Source organism: Cinclus cinclus, chromosome 6 (assembly GCF_963662255.1).
Source record: "Cinclus cinclus chromosome 6, bCinCin1.1, whole genome shotgun sequence".
Taxonomy (NCBI): Eukaryota; Metazoa; Chordata; class Aves; order Passeriformes; family Cinclidae; genus Cinclus; species Cinclus cinclus.
In genome coordinates, this window is record NC_085051.1 from 45,231,896 (window position 1) to 45,258,240 (window position 26,345).

A 26,345-nucleotide genomic window follows, 5' to 3' on the forward strand; every position below is an offset into this window, starting at 1 on the left:
AGTATAAAGCCTCTTTGCTCCTCAGACAGGACTTCACTCTTGGGGTCCTCCATTCCAAGTTCTCCATTCTTGGTCAATAATGGGAATTTTGGGGTTTTTTTCCCTACCTATCTTAACACTTGTGACTTGTACATCATAAAAAATGTCACTCAGTGAACTTTGGCTTCTTGTCAACATGAGTCTGATTAAAGATTGATAAGACTTTCACCTTCAAATTCTGTAAACAAAAAAATACTGTAAGCAGACACCACAGTAGTGAACCTCACAGAAAGGCACAAGTAATGACATACTAATTTCCTGTAATACATTTAACACAAAAATAAATAAAAACAGCTCCTTGACCATATTTCCTGTTGATGAACTGTCTCAACATCAGTTACTTTTTTTCTGGGTAGATGCAACTTAAAAGAGGAAATAAATTGATTAAAACAGACCTTTCACAAAGAAAGCACCTGTCTGCCTAAACCCTAAATGTGAACCTTTGGATCCACAGTGAAATGTCTGGTAGTGAACCAGAGAATCACACACCCCAGTATCCAGCAACTGGAGCAGTTAGTCCAGTCCACAGAACTGGTTTCTCCTATTGTACAGGCACTCTTACCAGATATCAGGGAAAAACATTCTAGATAAATGTTATCTACATAAAATCAGCTTATCTGCAGAGCCAAGAGCAAGTTCAGGCTGCCTTGGAGTTAAGACTTTCTTCTATTCACATTTACTTCAAGGTGGTGCTTAAAATATAAGTTATTTAAAGACCTTGATATGCAAGCCTGACCCACATCACTGATAAGATTAATCAACGCTGCAAGGTTTGAGGATTTTTTTCTGAGAGTTCTATTTGGTTGGTTTTTAATTTTTTTCTCTTGTCACATTTTACTTCATGTTATACTCGAGTCTTGGCACAAGCAGGAGCAGAACAAGGCAGTCACACATCATTACATATCTCAGTCCTTCAGATGTAACCAACTTAAGAGCAGTCAGCAGCAATGATCTGCAACATAAAGACTTTTTTCTGCCCAGATTCATGGGGGCCATTAGTGCATACACCATAACATCAATTTTTTTTTTTTCAAATACTCGGAAACCTGCTAGTGTTACTTTGCTCTAACAAAACAGCCTCTTATCTTTAAAGCTACAGTTTTGTCATCACTATTCTGTTTTTTTAAAGGTAGGATTCTGTTTATTTCCAAAGCAAATAGGTCTTTCGGTCATTTGAAGTAAAGATTAATGGGATCAAAAGATAAAGGTGCTTACATGTCTTAGGGCTGACCAGAAAACAGCAACCTCGAAGCCATCCTTTTGTCCTTGATCAACCCAGTGTCTAAAGCTCCTACAGAGTTTTCATTTAGCTGCAGAATGACTTCATGATCTTATTTCTCTGCACTTCTGTACACTTTATCATTTATAGCTATGCAAGAGTACTTGCAAGAATTATGCAGCTCAATTGACGGCATTTCATGATTCAAGTACAAATTGCTCCATCAGACAGTTTTTATCCTCAGCAATGTTTTGTGCAATGCTTATGAGTAAGAGAACTAGAACATCAGCATAAATAAAAATTAAGCCCAGTAGTTTCATTTGTATCCCCTAAGGCTGACTGTTGTATTGTGGTGACAGTACAGTTTCTAACCAACAAGCCATTCTAATAATGCCTTTTTGTACCCAACTGCTGTTCCTGTGTCTGAGTACCTGGGAGAGGCAGCAACCCCAGGCCACAGCCTGAGATAGGTAGAAATAGCAATGGAAAATGAATTAGGAGAATACAGGAAGAAAGGAATGGTGAAAGGGGAAATAGTTACTGATTCCATCTTATAAAAAATGGTGAGACATGTATTTTAGAACTCCCTCAATTTTTCTGCCTTTGTATCATAGTGCTTGTATTTGAGATGTAAAAATTTATGCAAAGGGGAAAAAACCACAAAACTGAAACTCAAGGTCTACTTCAGAAAGCTATAGGAAAGTCCAGTATCCCACTTTAACTTTTGACTACCCAAGGAGCATACGTTAATAAGCAAGTGCAGGGCACTACAGCTGTGTGATGTCTCCAAAGCCATCAATCTTTTTTCTCTGGCACTTCACAGGCACTTAACCTGCTATTCTCAAGAGCTGACACCTGGCATGTACACGGATTACAAGGAACAGAACAGCAACCAGCGGTTTTAACAAAAATCATTTCTCACTCTCTAAAACAACCAAACCAGATACAAGCAGTCCAATCTTTCTTTTTCCTTTTGTGAAATCTGCTTCATTCAGAAACAACCACCTTTGGTTTGTATTCCAGTAGTAATGCAAGTGATATGCAAACAGGTGAGCAGTAAATTAATCTGCCCCAGCCATTGCTCCAGCATGGGTCACAGCCAGTCAAGGGATCCAGTTTCAAAACCTGTAGCAGGTCGTGGGCCAGCGGAAGTTGAGCATGTCACAGGGATAAAGCATCACTGGGAAGGGAAAAGAAGAATCAGCACTTAGCACTGGCATGGAAAATCTGCTGAGCTGTAGAGCACCCATAACTCATCTCCATTTCAGCCACCTTAAAGAAAGCCTAGGAGGACTCCAGGGTGTCAGGCAGTTGAGTAGCAACAAGAATTGTTAATTCAAATGAGGGGTGCCAAAATTAAGGATGAAGCATCTACTGTGCACGGGACTTTCTGTTCTCTTACAGAAAGTCTCCAGAGTAGCTGGGTTCCTAGCTTTTAGCTGACCCACTAAGCTAATTCTAGCTGACAGCAAAGGGCAGGAGGTGTGCCTGGCATCCAGGTGACAACACACAAAACTTCACTTGCATTCATCTTTGAAACCATGACACCGGCCTGCAGAAAGCATAGGCTCTCAATCCAGCACCACGTTTTGGACTGGAGGAATGCCACACACAGGGACCAACGCAGGCTGCTGCTGCTGTGCCCTTGCTGCTCTTGTAGAGCACAGGCTTCAGCACACCCAAGTTCCCCTGCAATCCTTCCAGCCCTACCACACTGGGGGAATGAAATCAGACCTTGAGAAGGGCAAGGAAAGGCTACATAAATGGAGTAGGGAGGCCTCTGAAACCTGAGAGAGAAACTCAGAGCCTCAGGCTGGCGGGCAGCAGAGCTGTGCTGTCCCATTCTCGTAGAGGACAGGCAGCGTGATCTGTAGCACGAGGTGCAGAGCTCTCTGCAGTTATCCCAAGAATTCAGCAAGCCTGTAGGACTCCCCTTACAGTATCTGTGTGAGGGCTGCAGCATACCTTACATCTCACAGCAGCCAGAGACTGGTTCCAGATGAGTAACAACTATGAGATGACCCCAGCTCTTCCAAGTATCCATTTCTCTCACTCATAATAAGCATGCTCACATGCCAGAGAAGTGAAGCAACATGTTAAAGGCCATCAGCTCTCCTGTCAGCCTGAGAATTCCTTGCAGGACCTCAGAGGTGTAGCCTCTTCAAACAGAAATTCAGCTCAGAGGCATTTGACACCCTGCTTTTTCCCAGTGTTTGACATAAGTGAAACCAGAGATGACACAGATAACACAGGTTTGAAAGCTGGCTATGAGGCTTCCCCAAAGCTGGGCACAACCATCTAAAATAACAGTGGATTGTAAGAGAAAGACAGAAGAGCTCCCGAAGCTTTCATCTTGGTTTTCCCCTCCTCAGACACAAGCTTGCATAATGGCTACTCCCATCCCACCCTGACAGTTTTTAGCTTTATATAGGGTTTCAGACTAAACATCAGTTTTTAAAGGCCCTTACTATGCCTTTCTATAGGATGTGTTTTCTCCATGGCTCCTCCTCACTATTTGAACATCTTGGAGTCTCTGTTTGTTTCACTTTATGGTGCTATCAGATCTCCCCAAAGGATTCTTGGGCACATCTCTCCAGACAGATCCTTGTTCCTCCCTCTACCTGAGGAAGCAGCTGGCAGGTGAGAGCAGAGCCCTGCCATAAAACACCCGTGGTGCAGTCTCAGGCACAGTCCAGTAACAAAGCTGAGGGGCAGGTGAGAGGTAGGATGGGCCAGCCTGTAGCCAAAGTTACCTTCCCAAGTATCAGGAAACTCAGTATTTGTGCAGCATTTCAAGAATGTCCATTACCCTCAGTTCTGCTTGTCATTATTAGAACATCAGCACTGTGCAGAAGGATAAAGCTGACCTTTTGTCTGGAAAACAGGCTCAAATAGAGTATTTTCCCTCCAGCTTGATGGCATATATGCACTGAAAATGCTAAATTCACCATGGCAGCCCTCCTAACACCATGACACTAAGGACAAATTCACTCTGACTGCAGGGAGTGCATACACTCAGCAATGCTCCTTATTTTGGGTAGATTGAGGTTTTTTTGCAGTGTCTCAAAGCTACTGCATCTGATACCTCTCATTTGGATTCCTATTGCTGTTCTGGTTGAGCTAAAACTTCTCAGCTCCCGTAAGTTTCTCATGTACCAAGTCCTGGAGCTCTTGACAAGAAAGCTTCTGGCCAGATGTGGCAAATCCAAGCATCAAGTCACATCCCTATCAGCCAACTCTGGCTACCAGAAGTCTCTAATGGGGATTTTACAGGGGCTGGAAAATAACAGCTGCAGTTTAAAACCATTTGGATTTAGAGGAAATATAGATTTCTGAAGATAACTTTGCCAGAGGTCTAAAACCAGTATAAATAATAAGGGTGATGAGAACTGCTGAATGCTTTACCATGAGCCTCAGGCCCCAGGAAGGCACATTTTCCTCTTGACTTTGAATCCATGTCTCATAAAAGAGCTTTCCTACACTGAACACGGCACATTCCCACAGGACATTCCCCAGGACTTGGGAACTGATCTGAGAAGTACAGATGTATATGGTATGTAACTGTCTTACCTGAAGCTGAATAATGCCTTCAAACTGAGTGCCCCTAGAAGACAAAATTTTAGTTAAAAGCCCAATTGTTTCAGATGTAGCCAGCTGGACAAGACTCTAGACTTTTAGCAAAGACAAGGGAAATGCAATTGTCCAGTGTGAAACTACAATGTCCAGTGTGCAACTGTTGCATTCACAAAGCCTCCTGCTGTTCCAGGTGTGTAGAGCAAGCTGTTGCATCACCTCCCTTTTTAACTCAATGCCAATTCTAGAATGAAAATAACTTCAATGCTAGTTGGCAGCAGCTCCAATGATAGTAACCATACAATCAACTGTTCTCTCACATGCTTTTGGAACGGGCTCTCCAACTTTCAAAAGTTTTTAATCCCTCCTACACTTAAATGTTAGAGGGAAACAGGAAGTTCAGTACCAAAAACAGCCTTAGAAAATGCAAAACGTTGAAAAAAATTATGACATTGCAGCAGGCACAGTATTTCCTGCCACAAAGTTGACATCTATTAGTACCTGACAGCACAGGTTTTATACCCAGTACTTGAAGCACATTAGAAGAGGGATCACACGTTTGTGAACTGAAGGCAAAGTCCCAGCCTAGGACTACACATGAACATTAAGTTTTCAAAATTTTTCCTTTAATAATGGAACAATAAAACCTCATAATTGCTTCAAATATTTATTTCCATGGCAAAAATAGACTATAATATATTCATTTCACATATATTACATTCAGTAATACAAGCTTTTCTGTCTATGAAACACAATTTATACATTGTTTTACAAACCAATTTCAGTTTTACAAGAATTAAAGCTGGTTTGATTATACATTTTTACAGTATTGGAGGCAAGACAGCAAAAAATAGACATGTTAACTGCTAGCTTAGTACTAGAAAATAATACTTCATGTTTGCTACCTTTAAACAAAGTCCCATTTAAATCCTTGCATACTGGCTCAAGTGAAAACTGAAGAAAATGGAGCCAGATCCTGAGTTCCTCTGACACTAAGGACTCAATCCTACAAAACTGCTGATAGGATTTCTTAACGTCTGTTTGCCTTTAATGAATGAAGATTATTCAGCAGTGTGCAGGAGTGTACATACTTGCTGATTTGCCAGGTAAAGCCTCTTAAATTTCCATCCAAGTGCCCCCAGAAAAGCCACAAATAGGACAGATAAGTTGGGTATTTCAAAGCAATTTAAGCAAGTATCTTTGTAAAGAGCATACACACCTTGTGACAGACTGGAGGATTTTACATTTTCTCCATCAAATTTCCTACCATTCTAAAAATTAATGGCATTTGCAATGTCTTTAAAGTGTATTAAAAGATGTCTCCTAAGTTTACCTATATATTTCCAAATGGAAAAAGAGCATTTAATTCCCTTTATAAAAGTCAGGCATCTTCTGAAACTCATAAAATTAATAATTTGGTAGTTTTGATTGCTGCATATCTGAACCAAAAGAACATTACAATATCTACAGACTCGCTCTTTGACTTGCCACAGGCTGGATATGTTCTAAACTCTGTTCATTAGATTCTTTACATTTGATTTCTATCTTCGTTCCCTAAGTAGAGCTGAAGAATAGACTTCAACAAAACAAATGCACTGGAGGTTATTCTTTACCACTGAACACAGCATGATGTGGAAAATAGCACAGAATAGAACCAAAGGCTATTTAGCAACAGTTTTTTTAAAATGCTTGTTTAAGTTAACAAATCCTTTTTCTCAGCCCAGTTAGACCTTAAAGTAAAATGTGATGCCAACAGAGTGCACCAAGTTGGCTGGTCCCAAGCAAGATTATACTCAGAATTTTCTTTTTCTTTAACTTCTCTTTTTACAGACACATTTGCAACAGCAGTTAGAAGTTTAAGATTTTTCTCCCTTATCTTAGCACAGTATTACACTGTTTTAATGTCACTGTGTTGCAAATGCTTTACTGCAACAGAACTTCTAAGAAGGTGGTGAAATCCACATTTCAAGAGTCTCATTGTTAGCCCAGCCTTAAACTGGTGCAACTCACACCAACTGTAAACACCTGGCTTTGTTTGAACCATAGTTAGACTTCTGAATCATCTGACCTGCATCCATTAGAAATTACCACTGCAAAATTGCAAGAATGACTATTCCCCCTGCATTTTGTATCTGTAAAACCAGACTGTGGTTTGAAAAATCTGACCTTTAGTAAGTAAACAGAAATTGAGCTGACAGATTGCATTCAATACATTTGGAAAGGCAGATATGTAAAAAGAACAGCCTCTGAAAAAATATTTGGAGTTTAAAAATCACATTTTAAAAAGCCAGTAAAAATAACACCTATGACTACATATTCACTTACCCTACCATGCCATGAAAAACATACCGTATGACTCAAACCCTACTAGCAGCTCTACTTTGGATAAAAAACATTCCAAATCCTCCTCCAAATGCCTTCTGCCACTCCTCAAATCCTGACTCTCTATGTCCAAAATTCTGTTCTTGCACAAGAGAATTTCTTTTGAACTCTCATCTACTTTGCCTCTGAATGTTGTACTTTCCTGTATGCACATTCCTGCTGCATTCTTTTGGTTAATTATTGTAATCTGTATTTAAATTTAAAGCAGACGTGCATAATCATGCTTCAAGGGCTCAAGCTTTCATTGGCAGTAAACCCATTTTAATTCCTACAGTATCATGAAGAACTGCAGGAATTTTGCATCTTGCAGGACTGGACTCTGGCTTTCCACAACTTCGCTCTATCAGAACAAAATCTAAACCCTAAACACTAAAGCAATGAGTTCTTAGCAACTGAAGCATTGATTCTTTCAAACTGATAATCTGAACTATTGAAACAGAGAAATCAGTTTACTGTTTTTAAGTCCAAGGGATTCAGTAATGCTATTGATATTAAAATTGAGGTCTCATTACACAGCTATGATAAACAACCCTGCAGTTTCCAAGTTTGGTCCAGAAGCCATCGAAATATATGAGCCATTCCACTTTAACAGCTGCCCCAACACAAAATATGCAACAGCCTCAGTCTTACTACATTTAATGGAGCCATTTTGGAGAAAATTGCTCCGAGTGTTGCCCACTTCAAAAAGAGATACACAGGATTACAATAGGAGCCAAACGTAAAAATGTCAAGAATCTTTTCTACCTTATTAAAAATTTATTTTCATTTTTTATTACTGTATTTTAGGTTTTTTTCTAAATGTTGGTGGTAACCTAGAGCAGCTTTTCATCCACAGAAATACAGGAACACTGCCTTGGTCACTTGCTTTGAATTAAATGTATTTCTATGTATAAACTGTAGCACCCTGCACTTTTATTGTTCACTTCTGTAAAAAGTATTCCAGTGAGAGAAATACAAAGGCATAAAACTTTTCCTGCCCTTCCTGGGGGACAGCAGAAAAGGAGAGCACTGCTGTGCAGGTTGCATAGGCTATGCAAAGCTCCCCTGTTTTGCACCTCAGAATTTCTCCCTCACTCAACAGGGCCAGGAGGGACCTGCAGCCTAAAGCTAACCCAGCTAAGTCAGCGACATCTCTATAATGCACAGGGCTCTGACTTAGCTTCTTAGAGAACAGGTTTTAGCCCAAGACTACAAAGATTCACTAACCAAAAAATCTCTCATCAGAGCAACCAAGAAAGAAATCTAATATGCAGAAGTCCTTACTACAGTTTGCATATTCTTGTCCTGTCTCTCCATATAATTTGATCCTAGAAAGCATCTTCTACCTAGTCAACAAAAAAACCACCAAATCTGTCTCTTGACAGTATATAGCACCTTTATTTGTCCCTGAGAGCTCTGATATCCCTAGAGATCAGCAGCATCTTTGCCATTTGCTGCAAGGATTTTTCATACAACTCTTCTTACTAAACAAACTCTGTTCAAATCTTGCATAATCATCTGATTTCATCCCCATAAAAACAGATACACATTTGGCAAAATTGGACAGGCTTTTAGAGAAATTTTAAGTTTTTTGACAAATAAATCCACCTCTGACTCACACTGTGACTGGATTTGGACAGTGGATATTCTTAAAACATCCAAAACTTCATGAAGTACCCAGCACAACTGAATGTAAAAATGCATCCCTTTTCAAGGCTCAGAACAAAAGTGCTAAAAACTGTATTGTCATTTATAAGTTAACTGAAAATCTAAATGTTTTAAAAAATATTTTTATAGAAGGTTGTGAAGTTTAATTTCATTTGGTATCTAGAAGAGAAACTTCTCATTTTCAATGCTCACTCGGAGCCATATGCTTACAAACAAAAGCAATCCTACAGTGTTCAGTAGAAAAACTCACATAAAGTCAAGTCTAATAAGGTCAAGTCTATTACTGCAAAAAGAAGACTGGTGAGGGACAGAACTGGAAGCTGAAGGGGAGGAGGTAGCAGTGTTATACTAAAAAAAAAACCAAAACTGTGACTACCAGATTTGAGCACAACCACCTCTAAAAGCAAAGACACCTTCTTTTAGCTAGAAACAGAAAAATAAGCCAAAAGACACACACCTTTCCTCACCCACCTCAGATAATCCCACAAATACTGGATTAAACTGCTTGTTATAACTGCTCTTTTTAATGCCTCACAGCTGATGTTCTGTCTCAGAAACTGCTGCTTGAAGTTCTGGTTGTCCATCATGTCATTAAAACTGCATCTATCAGGTTACGAAGATCACAGTGCAAAGGTTAGAAATGGAAAAGGCACAAGCTACATTTTAGAGCCTGCCCTCCCATTCAGAAAGATTTCTGCAGATAGAAGTGAACTGTGGCAAAAACTGACAATGTTTTTAAAACAAAGCATGACACAAATAGCTAAGTACCTTTGCTTCTTTCAATACTTCTGTCAATATGGATATGTCAGATTGGTATGTTTGCAAGGTTTATATATAAAGAATCAGTCTTCAGTAACTGGCTTCCTCTGGACTTCCAGTTTTATATTTGGCAATTAATAATTCCTAGGCATTTTATATAAGACCAACATTTATTTTCCCTAGTCTGAAATATTCAATCTAATTTATACTGAGAGTAGAACAAATCAGACTTCTTCCAAGCACACCTGAAAGCACCAGATCAATATTGTGTACCTAAAAGTAATATATTTTGTATAAAATTATATATTAGCACAATGTATTTTGGACCATGTGTTTAAATTCATGGAAGTAGCTTATTACAGAGGAAATTGAGGCAATCTATTTATAATTCTTAATTTGTGCTTTGGGACACAACTGTTGTTTTGAAGGGGATTTAATAGTTTCCAAGCCCTTGTTAGAGCTCAGAAAAATAAGTTTCAGCACTAATAAACCTGACTTTTAGTTTCACTTCATTTAATTTCATTTCATTTCACTAAGCAGGTATCAAAGCAGATGTACACTTAACCATGCCTGCAGACTGGTCTACTACAGGGATTTTTTTAAACTGAACAGGACATCTAAAAACTACACCTAAGTTTGGAATAGAATTTTCAACTCAGCATCTCAAAACACTTGGAAAGGCAGTGAAAACCATGCTGTCCCCACTGAAAACCACAGAGGATTATTTAGGGATATTGTCATTTGACCAGCCCCCATGGGACAAAATGGAAACTATAGTAGGCTGTACCTGCCTACCTCAGGTCCATGCCACAGCCACTGACTCAGCCACCTACACAGCTACTAAATTACCCACATCTCCAGTGTTTCCTCTAGGAGCTCTTCTTCTGCAAACTCTTAAATGTTCTTCATTGCAATGCTGCACAGCATTAGCAAAATCTGCTCTAGCACTAATAAAATAATCTGGAGCATTCTACAGAAACTTCCAGTGCTTTACTGGCTTTCTTGGCTGGGAACATTAACATTTGTTTAAGGTCATCTTTACACTGTGTTAACCAGCAATCATAGCTGCCACACCTCCTCCATTACACTTCATACAATCATTTCCACTTCACCACTCTGCACCTTCCTACTCCCATTTTAGTTCTCTCACTTCATCAACTGAAAAAGCTCTTCTTAAAATAATAGGTTAGTAATGGGATATTACCAAATGAAACAATGCATGATTATAGTTGCTATATTTAGCTACATAAATAACAGAGCAAAAAAAAGTGCTTAAAACATTTGCATCCGCTTTGATTTCAGCCAGTAAAATCAAACTGTCCTCTAAATATATGAATAATACTGAATATGTACTTTCTCTCATCCATTTGTTTCCAATAATCTCGTAGATACTTACAATATTTTCCCCCGCCCGCTGCAGGTAAACATGGCTCCTCTCAAATGAAAGTTATCAACAGTTACCACTACCTTTCACTTGTCTGTTCTATTACATGGCACTGCAACTAACTACCAACAGCTTCCCTAGGACCTTCTACGTGATTTTTGAAAAGTTGGTTCAGACACTGTCAGTCTTCTCTGAAAATATTGTTATGGGTAAAAAGTTTCCTGTTGTGGTGGTTCAATTTTTTTTATTTTTATTTAAAAAATCCTAAATATAAAAATAACCGTGCTTTAAGAAACAGCTTAAGATATCTAAGAGCTGCTAATTTGGCTAAGTAAACCAGAGGAAACCAAGTGTTCATTTAAAAAAATACAGATGTATTGTTCTAAATATAAAATTGAAAGCAGAATCAAACTGCGTAAGACCTTGACATTCCCAAAAGGCAGGTTTCTGATCTCATGTGCACCTACAGATTTTAGCTTTTGCACAGTCAACAATTATGTTTCCAACCATAATGTCAGTAAAATTGTACTATATACCTCCATTCCATAAGATACTTATTTTGCTCAGAGTAACACCACTCTAAAGAACATGTGCAAGTAAAATCATTCCCTAATGTGACTGTAGCTAACATGGGAATAATTCAGACCAGCAAAGATCCTGCTGTGCAGGGACTGTCACACTGAACTCGCATTTACAGTCACATGGCAGCCCTAAATGGTAACGCTGTGATTCATCATATGAAGAGAACACCAGTGAGAGCAGGTCTGGACAACTCTGATTTTCTTTCTGTAAACTCTTGCAGAGTCTCTTAGGAAATGGCAGGGGCTAGATAAGTCTAGAACTTTTGAGAAACTGAATGAGAACTCCATACACAAAAGTGTACTGCGAAAGCGTCTGCACCATCATCATTCTCTGCTGCCTCAACATATCCAGCACTCGTGGGATGTCCAGCATCTGGAAGAGAAAAAAACATTACAAGTGACTGGTTAGCAGGGAAACTGGCTTGCACCTTCCTAGCAGGAGGTTCAGAGCAGTACCTTAGTGATCTAAGGACAGAAACAACTGTTCTGATTTCAGCTTTGAGAATTCATTGCCCATGCCTGCAAGTATAGACTGTACTACACCACTGATCATCTGGGAAATACGCATAATGGTAATGTTACCTATCTCATGGGGTATTGGTATTCACAAATCTAATGGCTGAAAAAGTCTGTCACAGTGTTAGGAGAGGAATGCACAATGAAACAATAAGTTTGTTGAGTTTCAGTTGATATATTATTAATGAACATTTTACAGCAGTCCACTTCTGGCTAGAAATTGATAGGACTGATTTTATTAAACTACCACTTTGTCCTCTACGACTGATACTGCAAATACACTGCACTTAGGAACAAAATAATAACAGGGACAGAGACTGGCTAGAAAGCATGTTCTTGAATATTTTCCATTCTAATTAAGGCAAGGAGTGGTAAAGTCAGGATGAAATCCTGAAATATGCTCAGGGGCCTAGGGTATGTTTGCTCCACTCAATGACTCAACATCTTAGGGAGTCAAGAATCCAAATGAGCATTCCAGTGCCTGGTGTGCAGTTCTAGAAGATTAACTTCTGTTGAATTCCCAGGAGCCATTTCAAGCTGCGTTGTAAGCCTCTCCCAGCGGCTGCTCTGATGAACAGCCACCGCATATTTTGGGCAGGTTATTTGCTCTCCTATTACCTAGCATCATTTAAAGCACAAGAAAGAAAAAGAGCTCACCTCATTGTGTTCCAAGCAGGCGATCATGATCTCTGACAGTATGACCACTCCTGTCCGCCCCACGCCCGCGCTGCAGTGCACCAGCAGGGGAGGATTTGAGCTTTTTGGGTCTGCTGTGCTGTTCGTGTGCCGCCGCACCGACTGTATCTCCTCCAAGTACGCTGCAAGTCCAAGGTAAGAGTAATTATTTTAGGAGATGAAGCCCCATAACAAGAGAAAGTAGTAATTTAACAATCGACATGCTACACGAAAATGATACATTGTATAAATCACAAGTCATGCACCAACCATGGCAATACAGATCTATAAGGATCATCTAACTTTTGCTTTGTTCCCCTATTCCTACTAAAGTTGTCTTGTGGCCATCTTGCTACTGTTGCAACATACTCAAATGTATGGGGTACAATTATATTTTATTCTATATGGACTTCTTGTAAATTATTTGCTTTAGACAGAGTCACTTCAATAAAATGTCAGGTATATACCTGCAAAAAAACACCATTCAGTATCTCTTGCTGGTGTGAAGAAACCTTTTACAAAGGAATGACTGGCATACTTGTCAAAAGTTGCTTCATGTATAGCAGCCATTTTAGAAGGTACTAAAGAAACACCACAAACCACAACCCAAAACAAAGCTATTAAATACAACTTACATAAAAATCCCTTTAAATCTTCTGGACAGCCATGCTCTGGCCAGTCAGTATACTGCAAATGCCAAACTGTTCTCTCCTGTCCTGTGAGAAGATGTTTAATCTTCAAGCCTGTAGTTGCGTAGCAGCCTGAGTCGGTACGGAACCGCGTGGTGATCTTAAATCTTCCATATGTCACAGTGTTGTGTCGTGAGCCAAGACGTGGCCAGTATCTGAAGCTTTTTTCTCTCCCACTTTCCTTAAAAGGAGAAGACTTGCTTAACAAGAAACCTAAGAACATTCACACAACTAATGTTCCTGTAGTACCAACTGTATCTCTCCTCTACTACGTAGTACTGAGCGTGTTATGGCCTCTTACTGAAAAAAACAACTTTCCAGCAAAAAGAGTTTGCAAATTATTTTTTCTGCCAAAGAAATCAAGACAGAAAGAGATCACTAGAAACTTATCTTTGATCTGTCTATTTGTTGGAGCAAAGGTCCCCTTCCTCTAACAGATTATTAAAAAATTCATTGTGGGATTTCTGGGAGAAACCTGACTCAACTTATACTCACTTCTTCTGCTGTCACCATGGCTATAATGGCAATCCCTTGTTCCCAGATCATCTGCCAGAAATCCTGACATGTATTTTGCAAAGGGCCCTGCGTGGCAATGTAATCCCACTCTATGCCACCAACAGAGATCTGTAAAAAGAAAGGCATTAGATTAGTAATTACTGAAAACCTTCTCCCCAGTTCTAAGGTCAGCCATTTGAAGATGCACAAAATGAAAAAAGACTGCAACACCACAGAAGCAGGAGCCCATTGTGAGTTATATCTACCCCATTTTTCAGCTGCATATTGTCACATTAGATGCAGAAGAGACACAATTGTGTAAGTCCATAGCTAAATAAATGTATTTTATATCATAAGCATCATGTGAAACTGAGAAAACTAAATTGTATTTCTCTATTGTGAATTTAAGGTATTTTAGCAAATTCAGGTTTAGAGAAGCTTTCATACTCTGGTGCTGTAAATACTATTACAGTACTAGTTGTTATTTCCTGGAAAAATATTATCTTGCTTGAGAAGGGTCAACATTTGTGAATGAAGCAGAGAAACTATGATGCCATGTCAGTATACAAACAGATTTATTTTAAAAAGACAGCAACAAGTACAAACGCTGCTTTGACAATCTCAACTCTTTTTAGAAAAAGCATGAAGCCAACTGTAGTTGCACTTAGAGCAGATGAATGTATTGAGAAATGAACTAATTGCCTTCCAGGTTCTTGAAGACATCCTTCAAATTCTTTTAAACAGAGCTTAAAGAGTTAAGGATGGGGAAAGAGAGCAGCTGGAGGTTTTGAAAAAGCTAATTTCCCCCTTGCCTGGCAGCTCCTCTAACCATCCACAAAAGCTTAAGCTAGGAGCTAGCTTACTGCCCATTGTGGATACAGTCTGTGAGTATAGAAAAAGAAGAAACAATGATTGTTACTGCAGCTCAAAAACATCATAGTCATTGCAGAGGATCCCAGTTTGTTTTAAACCTATTTGCCTCCTTAGCTCTGGGAAGAATGGACACGCCTTCTGTTAGCAGCAATCCCAAGAGAGAACACAGAAAGGAGACAGTAGATCAAATCAACACAGAAGCAAAATGCAGAAGATCCCTCCAATAATTAACCCTCCATTATTCTAGGTGTTTAGGAAAGCAGGTTTCTGCTTTTCCCAAAGAAACCTCTGGAGAAGAAAGAGGGAGGGAGAGAGAGAGAGAGAGAGATGGAGGGATTGTCACTCATCTTACCAAACCAAAATTGATAGCCAAATTCATTTTTAGTTACCACATGAGCTGGGAAATTTTTCTCCCAGAGTATTTCTCTCACCTTGATATGAGATGCATTGATGTAACCCGTGTTATTTTCTTTGGTTGGGACCAGCTCTACTCTGGTATCATCATAAGGAAGGACGTCCTGGAAGCGGTTTCTCTCAGCATTTTCAGGCAGCCGAGCTACCGAGCAGTCGCCATTGATCAGCCTTTTCTTCTGGATGCGCTCGTATTCCGTGAACACCATCCCCTGCTCCAACCGCTGCTCCAGGATTTTACACTGCAAGGCACAACACATGGAACAGTACAAAGGCACGTTCTGGGGTGAGTCTATTTTAATAGAGAATTCACGAAGGATAACATGTATGTACTTTCTTCTACATACTTCTTCAATGCTTTCCCAGCTACTAGTGTTTCCACAAATATACCAGAATAAATTAGAGGCAACACTAACCAGCAGGAATTCTGTTCAAGTGAAAACAAAGCAGCATGTTATACTTCACTAGGTCAGAAAGATTTATGTGGATACTGCTGGTAAAGGAAAAGTTAATTCATAGTTTCTGTAAAAACAGCCCAGCTGGGGAGAAAAAAATTGGCCAACCAGACAGCTATGCCATACTGCATACTGGTTCAAATACCTTTGATCCACCTGCTCAATATAGCAGCTAGATGACATAATTTGAAAGGTTTCCTTTAACCTTAATAAAAAACCAAAAAATAATAATGAAAAACCCACACAAACTCAGTTGTTTGGATGGCAAAAAACGGAATTTTCCGTACAGCAGGAAAGCTGCCTTAGAGATTTGCTGCAGTTAAAGTATAAACCCAGAATTTTTTCTAACAGTATAATTCAATCTTTTATATTTAATAAACTGCTCCCTCATCCCCTTTATTCTCTTGAAACCAAGTTGTTTCTAAATCATAAGACACTTCTGGAATTTCTGCATCTCTTTGCCAACAATAATTAGAGGAATAATATGTAAGATTTCAGCCAGAAAATTTCATCTATGTCACATGTCCCTAGATTCTTACAGTAAGTGCTCTGTGGTATCAAGTCATAGCAGTGTCTTATATCAAGTAAGTATGCCAAATGCTATAGAGGAAGGTGTAAACTTCCATCATATGCAATTTGCACACCAGTACATCAACTGCATAAACTCCTTTATTGTCTTTAGGCTAAATTCACATATTTAAACTGATAATAACATGAAGCTAAGCAATGAAACAGGCATTGAATCAACACTAAACTTATCTTCTAAAATACCTGCACTCTGGACTTCCTTTTATGTCACGTCTACTTTGCACTGCCTCTTCTCAGCAGTTTTAGGAACTACTCCCGTTTCACAGAATTTATTCTACCTCTACGTGACTGCCTGAAGAGAAAGTGTAGTGACATGACTTTGTCATAACTTGACTTTGTGGTTTCTTCTTTGCCACAATGCTTTGGGCAGAGCTACCTGAATACAAACACAGCTGAATCCAGTAAAGGTCAACCCAGAAAGAAATGATGGCTCTAGGTAAGAGGAAATAACTAACACATGTACTAAACATGTACTTCAGTAACACAATGTTAATTTTTGTCCCTTAGCATCTGAAGCAATGTACATGTAGTTCAACACAGTTTTTACTGAGTGACTTGCAATTAATTTTCTTGGTCTGTTTATTTAAACTGCAGCTGGTGAGTGCAGGACTATTCCTTCAGGCTCTAATCCCTAGATTAGATCCCTAGTGACTAGAAAAAAAATTGAGCTAGAGGGGACCTGCAGCTGAGGATGCCCAACCATGCTCAGAATTAGAGTCTATAGATACCACTGGTTGTACAATGGGCAATAATCATTGTAGAATTTGGTGCAGCTAGCTGCTCCCTGGTCAGATGTATCATGGCAGCACTGCTCTTCATAGCTCATCACACCCTGAATATTGACTGTATTTCACTTTCCTGCAGTTCTTTCATGATATATGAGACAGGCTGAAGCAGATTTACTGATTTTTTTTTTTATACTGACACAAGCTGAAGGAGTCTTACATTTCTCAAAGAATGACTCTCAGATTCTAGAACCTGATGTCCTCTCATTGATCTGACATCTTTTACTGAGTTTAAAATTTCAGTAGATCAAACAAGTTCTGTCTATATTTTATGAGCTCTACCTGGAAAAAACAGATAAATACAATCTGCGCAAGTTGTTTTGGGGATGAAATTTAACTGCAAAACTTACTCTAAACACCCCATGAATTTTTAATAATTGAAATAAAAATCAATCTCACACTCAGAATTTTACAACTTTTCACTCTGGAAAACCAAAAATTAAGAAATAAAAGAGGATCAGTTGCACAAAAATATATATATCAGTAGGTACTAGCTAATTCACTTCCTGTATGTTCAGAGGGTAAATTACAGTTGAATCACTGTCATCTTAAAGAAAAATCTGAGTTGCACCCAATACATCTAGAAGTGACTTGTCAATCAGGAATCATTTTATTTTGTTTCTATTCTCAGCATTTGTGTTGCCTTACAATGAAGCATTTTACAGTCAATAAAATATACCATTCATAATCATGAATTTTTGAAAAACTGTTAGTGTAAATCAATCATTAAAAAACTTCAACGTACTCGTTCATCATTTGTTGCTCTTGTTGATTCTTCCTTCCCCTCATCTGGCAGAGGCATTCTAGTCAATGCCAGTCCATTTAGGGCAGCTAGCTTCAAAGGTCCCATTTTTTTTGCATCGTTTTTATTCTTTTTCATACCCTGCAAAAGAAAAGCGAAAACTTGTAAATATTCCTAAATATCCGATGCAGTTATAAAGAAACCAGATGAGCTTAACTAAGCACAAGATACTTCTCTGGCCCCTCCTGTGAACAGCTCTGACCTTTTTCTTTGATAAGCATGCAGTGAGATTAGGATGGTGGGACTACATTCCTCCAAGGACACAACACAAGTCTGTCTTCATTCCAGACTGGTTAATGAAACTGCATGAGAATGACAAATATTCTCTACAAAGCTCATGACTGAGGATGTGAGGTGGTAACTTTGGATAACTAACATTCTTGAACAGACCTGGGATCACTTCCCAAACCCAAAAACACATAAAAATGGTCCCTTACTAGACTATTCAGTTTGCAGGCACTTTTCTTCCCTACAATCAGGCAATGACCATATAACTTTTAGATATTTGGATACAGTTAAATGTTTTACTAAGTTTGCAACAAACTTGACATACAAAACATGAACACAGAAATGCAGACAAATTTGAATCCTGGACTGGGCCATGAATCTAAATTATGGAATTATCATCCATTATTTGATGAAAAATATCAAAGGGGTATTTCTATGCAATTCAAATTATTCTTTTGGGGTAAGAGGAAACTTCATCATTCCTGCTGTTGCTAAGTTTAATTGCTAACAAAAATACACTGAAAATATGAGTGCATATGCTGCTTGAATGATAATTAATGGTTTCAAAAGTTAAATGGTGGTAAGAAACAGGAAAACAAAACTAAGAGGATGAGACTTCATTTAAAAGTGAACACAAACACAACAATAACAAGTTCATTGAAAAGCAAAATGTGCAAGCATTGGTAGGGGCCAGCTTTTAACTAGGATATTCATCTCAATTATGAATACAGAAAGGTAATGTTCTATATTATGCAACAACACTCTTAAATGTTTCTGAAGTAGAAACTATGTTATGAGCACTTTCAATAAGAAAGTTCTAATATTAATTTAATTCAAAAGTTGACAGGAACATGTCATAACTACACAACTGTCAAAAGGAAAAGCAGGGTAGGATGCCGGTAGACACATTACTGTCTGAAAAGGTATCTTTTGGAGAACAAATTCCAAGTAATCACCTAAATGTGAACACCAGGACAAAGGTATCCCTTTTCCCCCCTATATCCACATTAAAAAAACAGGAGAAAGAAAATATAGAAGAACATACAAAATTGTAAAATTAATTTAAGCTGACAGAGTTTCACTTCATTGTGTTCAGCTCCATGCATAGCACATCTGACAGCCAAAACCTTGTGAGAGCAGTAATTGTTTCAATACATAGCTTTTGCATAGGTTAGTTTTTGCAGTATCTGCTGCTACCACACCTACGTAAGTTATACAGCAGTTTCCCCACAGTCCAATTTGTGCAGAAAACTATTTGACACTAACTCAGGTATGAATCAATTTTAAAAGTCAAAACAATAATAAAAAATAGTCCTCCTCTATTAGCACCTAATATCTACCACAAACTACATAAAAGTGAACAAAAGTTTAAAAGCAAATTGGGTTCTAAGGAGTGCCAGTGAAATTGTGCAGTCCACATAGACCTTGATGTTTCTATGAGGTGGGAATTACAGGAAAGGTGAAACTTGCAGGTTTTCACTATTTACAGTGTTTTAAGATTGGAGTAGGAGAAAGATATGGCAAGCCAGAAATACCTTCAGTGGGATAAAAACACCTTGAAGAGAAGGCAAAAGGGAAAGGATATAAAAAAGGGAAGGCATGAAGTAAAGAAGAGAATGCAAGGAAAGAATTTATTCCTGAAGGTGTCAGGTTCCCTCATTGGTCGGAAGAAGCAGGCAAACAAAATTTTTTAGAAGTAAACATTTTGGCTACGTATCATTTTTCAGTGAGAAGAAGATGAGCAAGTTCAATGGAAAGAGTTGCTTCTGCTCCAGACAAGAAGTAGGGCAGAACAGGGGTCTAGAACTGATTTTAAATTAGCTCCTTCTAAAGCTCCTAGCCAGGTTAGGTCTTCAGATGGATGGAGACTGCACAGCTGGGTTTGTGTGGGTGGACTAAACAAACAGAGCTCAGACATGGCAGAGAAGGGGATAAAAGATAGCTAAGCAAAGTTAACCAGGGAAACATAGAACTGTAAAGGTCAAGCTTAAGGTAGCTTTTAATTTGTATGTTTTAAAAGCATCTCAGGCCGATTAAAAGAACCCCAAACCTCAAACAAAAACAACAATCAACTGCTACAGACAATCCAAAACAAGACAAATAGTATCCACTTACACCTAGAGGGGGAAGGCCTTCCACAATATTCTTCTTCCCAGACAAAAGATCGGACACGGGTCTCTTCTTTATTGAATCTTTCCTTACTCTGTATCTCCCTGATGTTGTAAGATCAGATTCTGACATAGATGGAGTAAGCAGTCCTTCCCCTCTTCTCTGTACCTGGCTTTCTACTAGTAAATGAACAGGGCTCATATCTTTCATTCTCTTTTCTGCCTCTGTGATATGTAATTTAGGCTCAAGAATATGCAAAGGACCAGCAGATGAAGCAACAGAGCTATAAGGGTAGTTTAGTACTGAATCATGAGAATAACCTCTCATAACAGATGAAAGTTGGGTTTGATCTTCAGGGAGAGGAGAAAGACTTGCACTGGCCTTATTCTCTTCTTCAAATTCTTCTTCTTCCTCACTACTATGAATCAGCATAGTAGCATCTGAAAGTGTTTTCTTGTGATCACAGTTCACGCATTCTTCTTGCTCACCTTCTTTTTGTTTCATTCTCTCCATCAGAATGTTGGGCTGTGACCCTTCTGAGATAATTCTTGGAAGAGCCACATCTGCTGCAGAAGCTGACATGGTCCTCTCCTTAATTCTTATTCCTTCAAAGCTGGGAGTCAAGCCTGCTATTTCAATACTGTTCCTTTTCTGCAGCTGAGCATGGCGCGTCGATGTTAGAGGTTCACTGACCTCCTGAAGAGAATGTGCCACAGGCAGGCTGTCTTCCTGAAATGTCTGGACAGAATGGTGCACTCGCCTTGTGATAAGATCTGGATTGCTGCTGCTGATGTAGATGTGTCGAGAAAGGTCTGGAGTACTATTTGCAGGTCTTGGGTACGGGTATGGGGGAGGTGGTCGATAGACCTGAGTCTTCATTATATTTGGTGCTGGGTAATCCTGAGACTGGAGCTGCACATTTGTTAACTCAGGCACACTGACTGCCCCAACAACTGGGCGCTTTTCAGCAGGATAGGGATAGGGGGATTGGCTATGAAAGCTGTAGTTCAGGTTAAATGGATAATGGTTAGACTGTGGGGCAGCAAAGTGGGCATGCTCTCGAATTTCAGGCTGACTGTAAACTAAGGCATCAGGCCTGCTGTAAGCGTACGAGTTGCTGATGTTAAGATTTCTCATTGAATGACTCTGCCTATCTGTGTGCACCATCCCCCTGTTGAGCTGTCTCATCACAGTCTCATAGTCTGGCGTGGGACGATAAGAAGGTGGTATTAGTGCACTGTGTCTGTGTGATGGGACATAATCAGTTCTGAGGACGTCACTTCCAGTAATGCTTGGGTTAGAGGACATGGGGGATGGCTGCAAGTAATGCTGTGGATTGTTCAAGGAGTTTGTGCTGTGTGCACTATAGACACTCCCATTGCGGATCCGACCACTGTAGTCATGAGGGGTTCTATCCAAGCTAGTCTGGGAGTGACAGTAGTATCCATTCTGATTGCTCACAAAGAGGTTATCTGAAAGTAAAGTTTAAGAACAATCTTTATGTCCACAACATCAAACAAGTCCTCAAATCCTTATTCTCTATTAAGATGTAGCTAAGGCAATGCTTGAGATTTTCCAAACCTCAGTTATTCTTAGCTATGTATTGAAATGGGAAGGAAAAAAACCCAAAACAAAATCTCAGCTTTTCTGCTGCTACTCAAGGTATATATACCAGAATAACATACTGTATTTATTTCAGTCATGCAAATACCCATGGGAAAACACCGTCTGTTTACAAATTCCTTTCTCCTGTTCAGGATAGGTTTTCTAAGTTTCAGTCCAAGATAAACAAAGTTCGTATCAACCATAAACCACACCACTGAAAAAATGAATGTCTACACTAGGATTTGCACCAGTGTAATCAGTTTGAACAGCAAAGAAAGAAAGAAAGAAAAAACAACAAAATACCACCAAAAACCTAAAAACAGCCCCATAACAAGCAAACAAAACCCCTTGTTCTTCTCTCTACTACTCCTTCAAGATGTATGTAGATACAGCACCACAAGATCTCAAAAAAAAATCAAATTAACTTTTCTCTGGAAATTTTGGAGGCAGTTTAAACTACCACCATGTCTTGTTCACACATATTATATATACCTACACTGTAAAGAAAATGGTCTAACAGTTGATACATCCAAGGCATATTTAATCGTATTTAATCATTGGATGTATAATTTGCCAGTCACCAGAGGAGAACAATTCAGTCATTGCTCTAGATGCCTACATGATTTAACTGTTTGGGTTCACCAAAATAATTGCCACACTTATGTTAATGAATTTCCTCACAATCAAAAATTGTTTTATGAAAAAAATGTTCAAATATGGGGCACTTGCAGTACCAAGTATCCAGCAATACTTATAACACTAAACTGCAAAGAATTCAGTTACATTCTGAATGTATCTGAATACCTGTATTTCATTCTGACCTGTGTAACTAACTCTGTTTTAATACAAAATGTGCTTATTCCCTTCCCAGTGAGCTGGCTTTTTAGAGTACTATTTATGCAGAAGATTTGATAGGAAAGTTCCTATCGAACTTGAGAAGACTTTGCAAAAGACTAGATTCAGCCCTTTAGGGCAGCAACTTTGTTAATTAAAGACACAATGTATAACAATCAAAATAATGAGAGTAAGCAGCAATGACTCCACTGTAAACTGCTAAGATAAGGAGTCCACATTGCTTTAGAATATTAGTCAGGGTTTGCTTGGTTTTTTTTATTTCTTTGTTTCAATCAAACATATACCAAGTCCATAAACTGCAAACGTTTTAGCCTTTGAATTCCTCAACACCTTGTAGACTATCAGACTTAGACAAATGTCTCTCTTCCTGCATTCTCGGCTTAATTTTTTTGTTTGATTTTTAAATTTTGTGGATTGTCTTGGGGCAATCTCTTTGCAGCTATTAGGACCAACATTGACAAGGATCTCACAATGCCATAACATACCAGTTTGATACACGAGCCAAAAAAAGGAATAGTCAGCTTAAACTCACACAAGACACCTCAGCCTACAATTGCTGTACACGCTATCCTAACTAGAATTGCTCATCTACCACAGGAGAGCAAATGGAGAAGGAACAGTGGAGGAAACTGGGGCTTTTTAGCCTGAATAAAAAGAGGCTCAGGGAGAACCTTACTGTTCTCTATAACTATCTCAAAGAAGGTTGCAGTGAGGTGTGTTTGTGTCTTCACAGGCAACAAGCAGCAGGTCAAGGCAATGGCCTCAAGTTACACCAGGGGAGGTTTAGATTGGATATTAGGAAATTTCTCCTTGGAAAGGGTGGTGAAGCATTTTAACAAGCTTGTCCAGGGAAAAGAGACATGCAGATGTGGCACCTGAGGACATGGTTTAGTGATGGATTTGACAGTGCTGTGTTTATGGCTGGACTTGATGATCCTTTTTCAACTTAAACAATTCTGTGATTCCATGACTATATTTCATATTAGCCAACGTGTCTAGAGTAGCAGAAAGCACTTCAATGACTGTTCTAGTACAAACCTACCCCACATTCACCTACTGTTTTATTCAGCTATAGCTAAAGTAGCTACAAATATAAATTATAGTTTTTACCTTCTAAAACTGTGTAGTGTGGCCATGGATTTAATGAACTTACCCTGGGAAGATGCATATGGTTCACTGTAATGACCATTGTAATGGAGCTGAGGTGGTGGAGGCATCATATAAGGCTGAGGCTTGGGCTAAGAAATCAAATATCTTACTGTTACTTTAAAAGTGATTATTCATTTTAAAAATAATTAAGTTTATTAAATACATAATGTATACAGTTTATATATATATATAGTATGACACTATTCATATTACATACAATACTATACACATAGTAATAATAAGCATTATATATTATATTATAATGTGTATATTATTACAAATAAACACATACAAAGCCTTAGTCTTCTAAATCTGCAATGTAAATTTCACCTTTGAGGTCATACCAAAAATAATTTAAAAACCAGGGAAAAAAACTCGAAATCACACTCCACTAACCCAAGACCATATCTTGCCATCTAACATCCAGGAAAGTCTCCTAGAGACAATGTTCAAGCTGAGAATAAGAGTGTTTAAAATATTTTCCATTGCAATTGCTTTAATTCCACTGTTTAGATATTGCATAGCAGCTCTTCCTGCAAGTCACTAACAGCTCCTCACATACTAGATTCATGTTTTTCACTGCTCATTTCATTTCACTGAAGGGAACTAGGAACTAATATTTGATTCAAAGTCAACTGAAATCCATAAACATGAAAACATAAAGCTATTTGTTTTCCTTACCATGGACATCCTGGATGAAGATCGTCTTCTAACAGGATTCACTGTAACGGGCTGAGTTTGTCTACAGAAGAAATTTAATGGTAAGAAATTATTCTTAACAATTAGCAAGACCCATTTCAAACCTCAGAAAGCACTCCCAAGTTCAATTAAAAATCACTCTACATTTCCAGGACAAAGGCCTGTGTTACTCTTCCACACAAGCCCCAGAAGGATAGAGCTCTGTGCATTAGCTACCATCACAAAGCAAGAAATCAAAAGCTCAAGATCAAAATACCTCAGTTAATCTGTGTTCTACAGGTTGTCTATTCTACAAGTCAGACATAAAACAACTGTAATGTTACAGATGTTATAGGAGCTGGAAAGCATTACTCTACTGCATCAGCATTTCTGTGTTCTAACATTGATGCTAAAGGGAATTAATTTTCATAGTTTGTTGGACTGGCTCCAGGACATAAAGTTCAGAAGTGCTACACTCCTTCCCCCCCCCCCCCCACCCTACACTGCACCTGTGCTCTGCATCTCATAGCAATACAGGTCAAAAGACAGCATGATACAAATGCAGGAAGTGCTATTTTTTAGTGAGAAATATGTTTTTAAGCTCACCCTTTGGGAAGTGAAGGACGAGAAAGGATTGGAAAGCGTGGAAGGGAAAGAATGAGGGAAGATTTCTGAGAGCCCTCCTCAGGTGGAGAGTCCAAGGAGTCTCTAAAGACAAGGTATGTAAAGATTTAGAAAAAAATCCCTGAAGTTGATACAGGCATGCATAAGACAGTTTTCAGTTGCAGGACCAGATGACAAGAAATCTTAAGAGTCGAGATAATTAGCAAAGTTTTTTGAGGACTTAACCTCATGTAAAACCACACTGTGGTGAAACAATTACAATAAGTAATCCTACAGATTAATATAGAACTACATTTAATATAGAACTACATTTAATATAGAACTACAGATCTGACAGTATTTAGACAGAAATGCACAAGTCCCACAAATGCACTGCTTCTACCAATGCTTCTTATCACTCTCAAAAGACAGACAAGTTCACAAGCTTTGAGGTATGAGGTTTACTCTATTTCAAATTCATCTTATTTCTCAAATAAATTAGCACTAAACACATTAATGAGCACTAAATTAATCACTAATTCGCACTAAACATACTGTGGCACAAAATACTTTATTATCTTTGCACTGACCTCAGGAGATATAAAACACATGTCTTCCCATGTACAAGGAGGACTGAAACATGGGAATCATGCTTTTCCAATGATAGACTATTCACTGTGTCTAATTCTCTGTTCTTTGACTGAAGAAACTTAACTGAAGGAAAGCCACTCCACTAAAGTAGCTCGAATTCCTGCCATTGATTTACAAGTTGCAGACCAGCCCATTTAAATTTAATTTGATGAATTGTATTAAATTTACTTTGCACTGGTGCTACTTGAGCTATACAGATTCCATGGATACCTAAAGAACCACATACCTCTTAGCTGTCAATCCAGCACATTTCAGGAGTGCTTCACATACACTGCCCGCCCTTTTAAAGCCTCTAGTGTCCTTTCAGAGCAGTTCACCCAAACACAGGCCAAAACCCTGCTGGTTCCAGTAGCTCACAAGCACTAGCAATATTAGACCCCAAGCATTACTCAACTCTCACAGCACTGCGATCCAGAAGTGAAGGCCAAACATTACAAACATTATTATTTATGGTAAGATTTCAGCACTTAATATTGTCCTCTGTTATAAAGCAGGATGTATTTCAAAAACTGGTGGTAAGTAGTTTCTCAAAGAAGATTAAGAAAATAAACCCAAGTCATTAATTACTACCATCCAAAAAGGACAGTAAAGACT

The 26,345-nt window shown here is 38.7% G+C and overlaps 1 protein-coding gene across 1 annotated transcript in view; it reads right to left on the reverse strand.

Annotated features, from left to right (window-relative positions):
- Window positions 1–11,828: 11,828 nt before the first annotated feature.
- Window positions 11,829–26,345, reverse strand: part of PTPN21 (protein tyrosine phosphatase non-receptor type 21) — a 34,990-nt gene continuing 20,473 nt past the window's right edge. The window contains exons 10-18 of the mRNA XM_062494569.1: window positions 24,501–24,561; window positions 23,824–23,908; window positions 20,217–21,682; window positions 17,817–17,954; window positions 15,264–15,485; window positions 13,960–14,088; window positions 13,411–13,645; window positions 12,758–12,918; window positions 11,829–11,957 (exon numbers count right to left, since the gene is read on the reverse strand). Coding sequence (XP_062350553.1) covers window positions 11,829–11,957; window positions 12,758–12,918; window positions 13,411–13,645; window positions 13,960–14,088; window positions 15,264–15,485; window positions 17,817–17,954; window positions 20,217–21,682; window positions 23,824–23,908; window positions 24,501–24,561 — 2,626 coding nt within the window. The remainder of the gene's footprint in view (window positions 11,958–12,757; window positions 12,919–13,410; window positions 13,646–13,959; window positions 14,089–15,263; window positions 15,486–17,816; window positions 17,955–20,216; window positions 21,683–23,823; window positions 23,909–24,500; window positions 24,562–26,345) is intronic.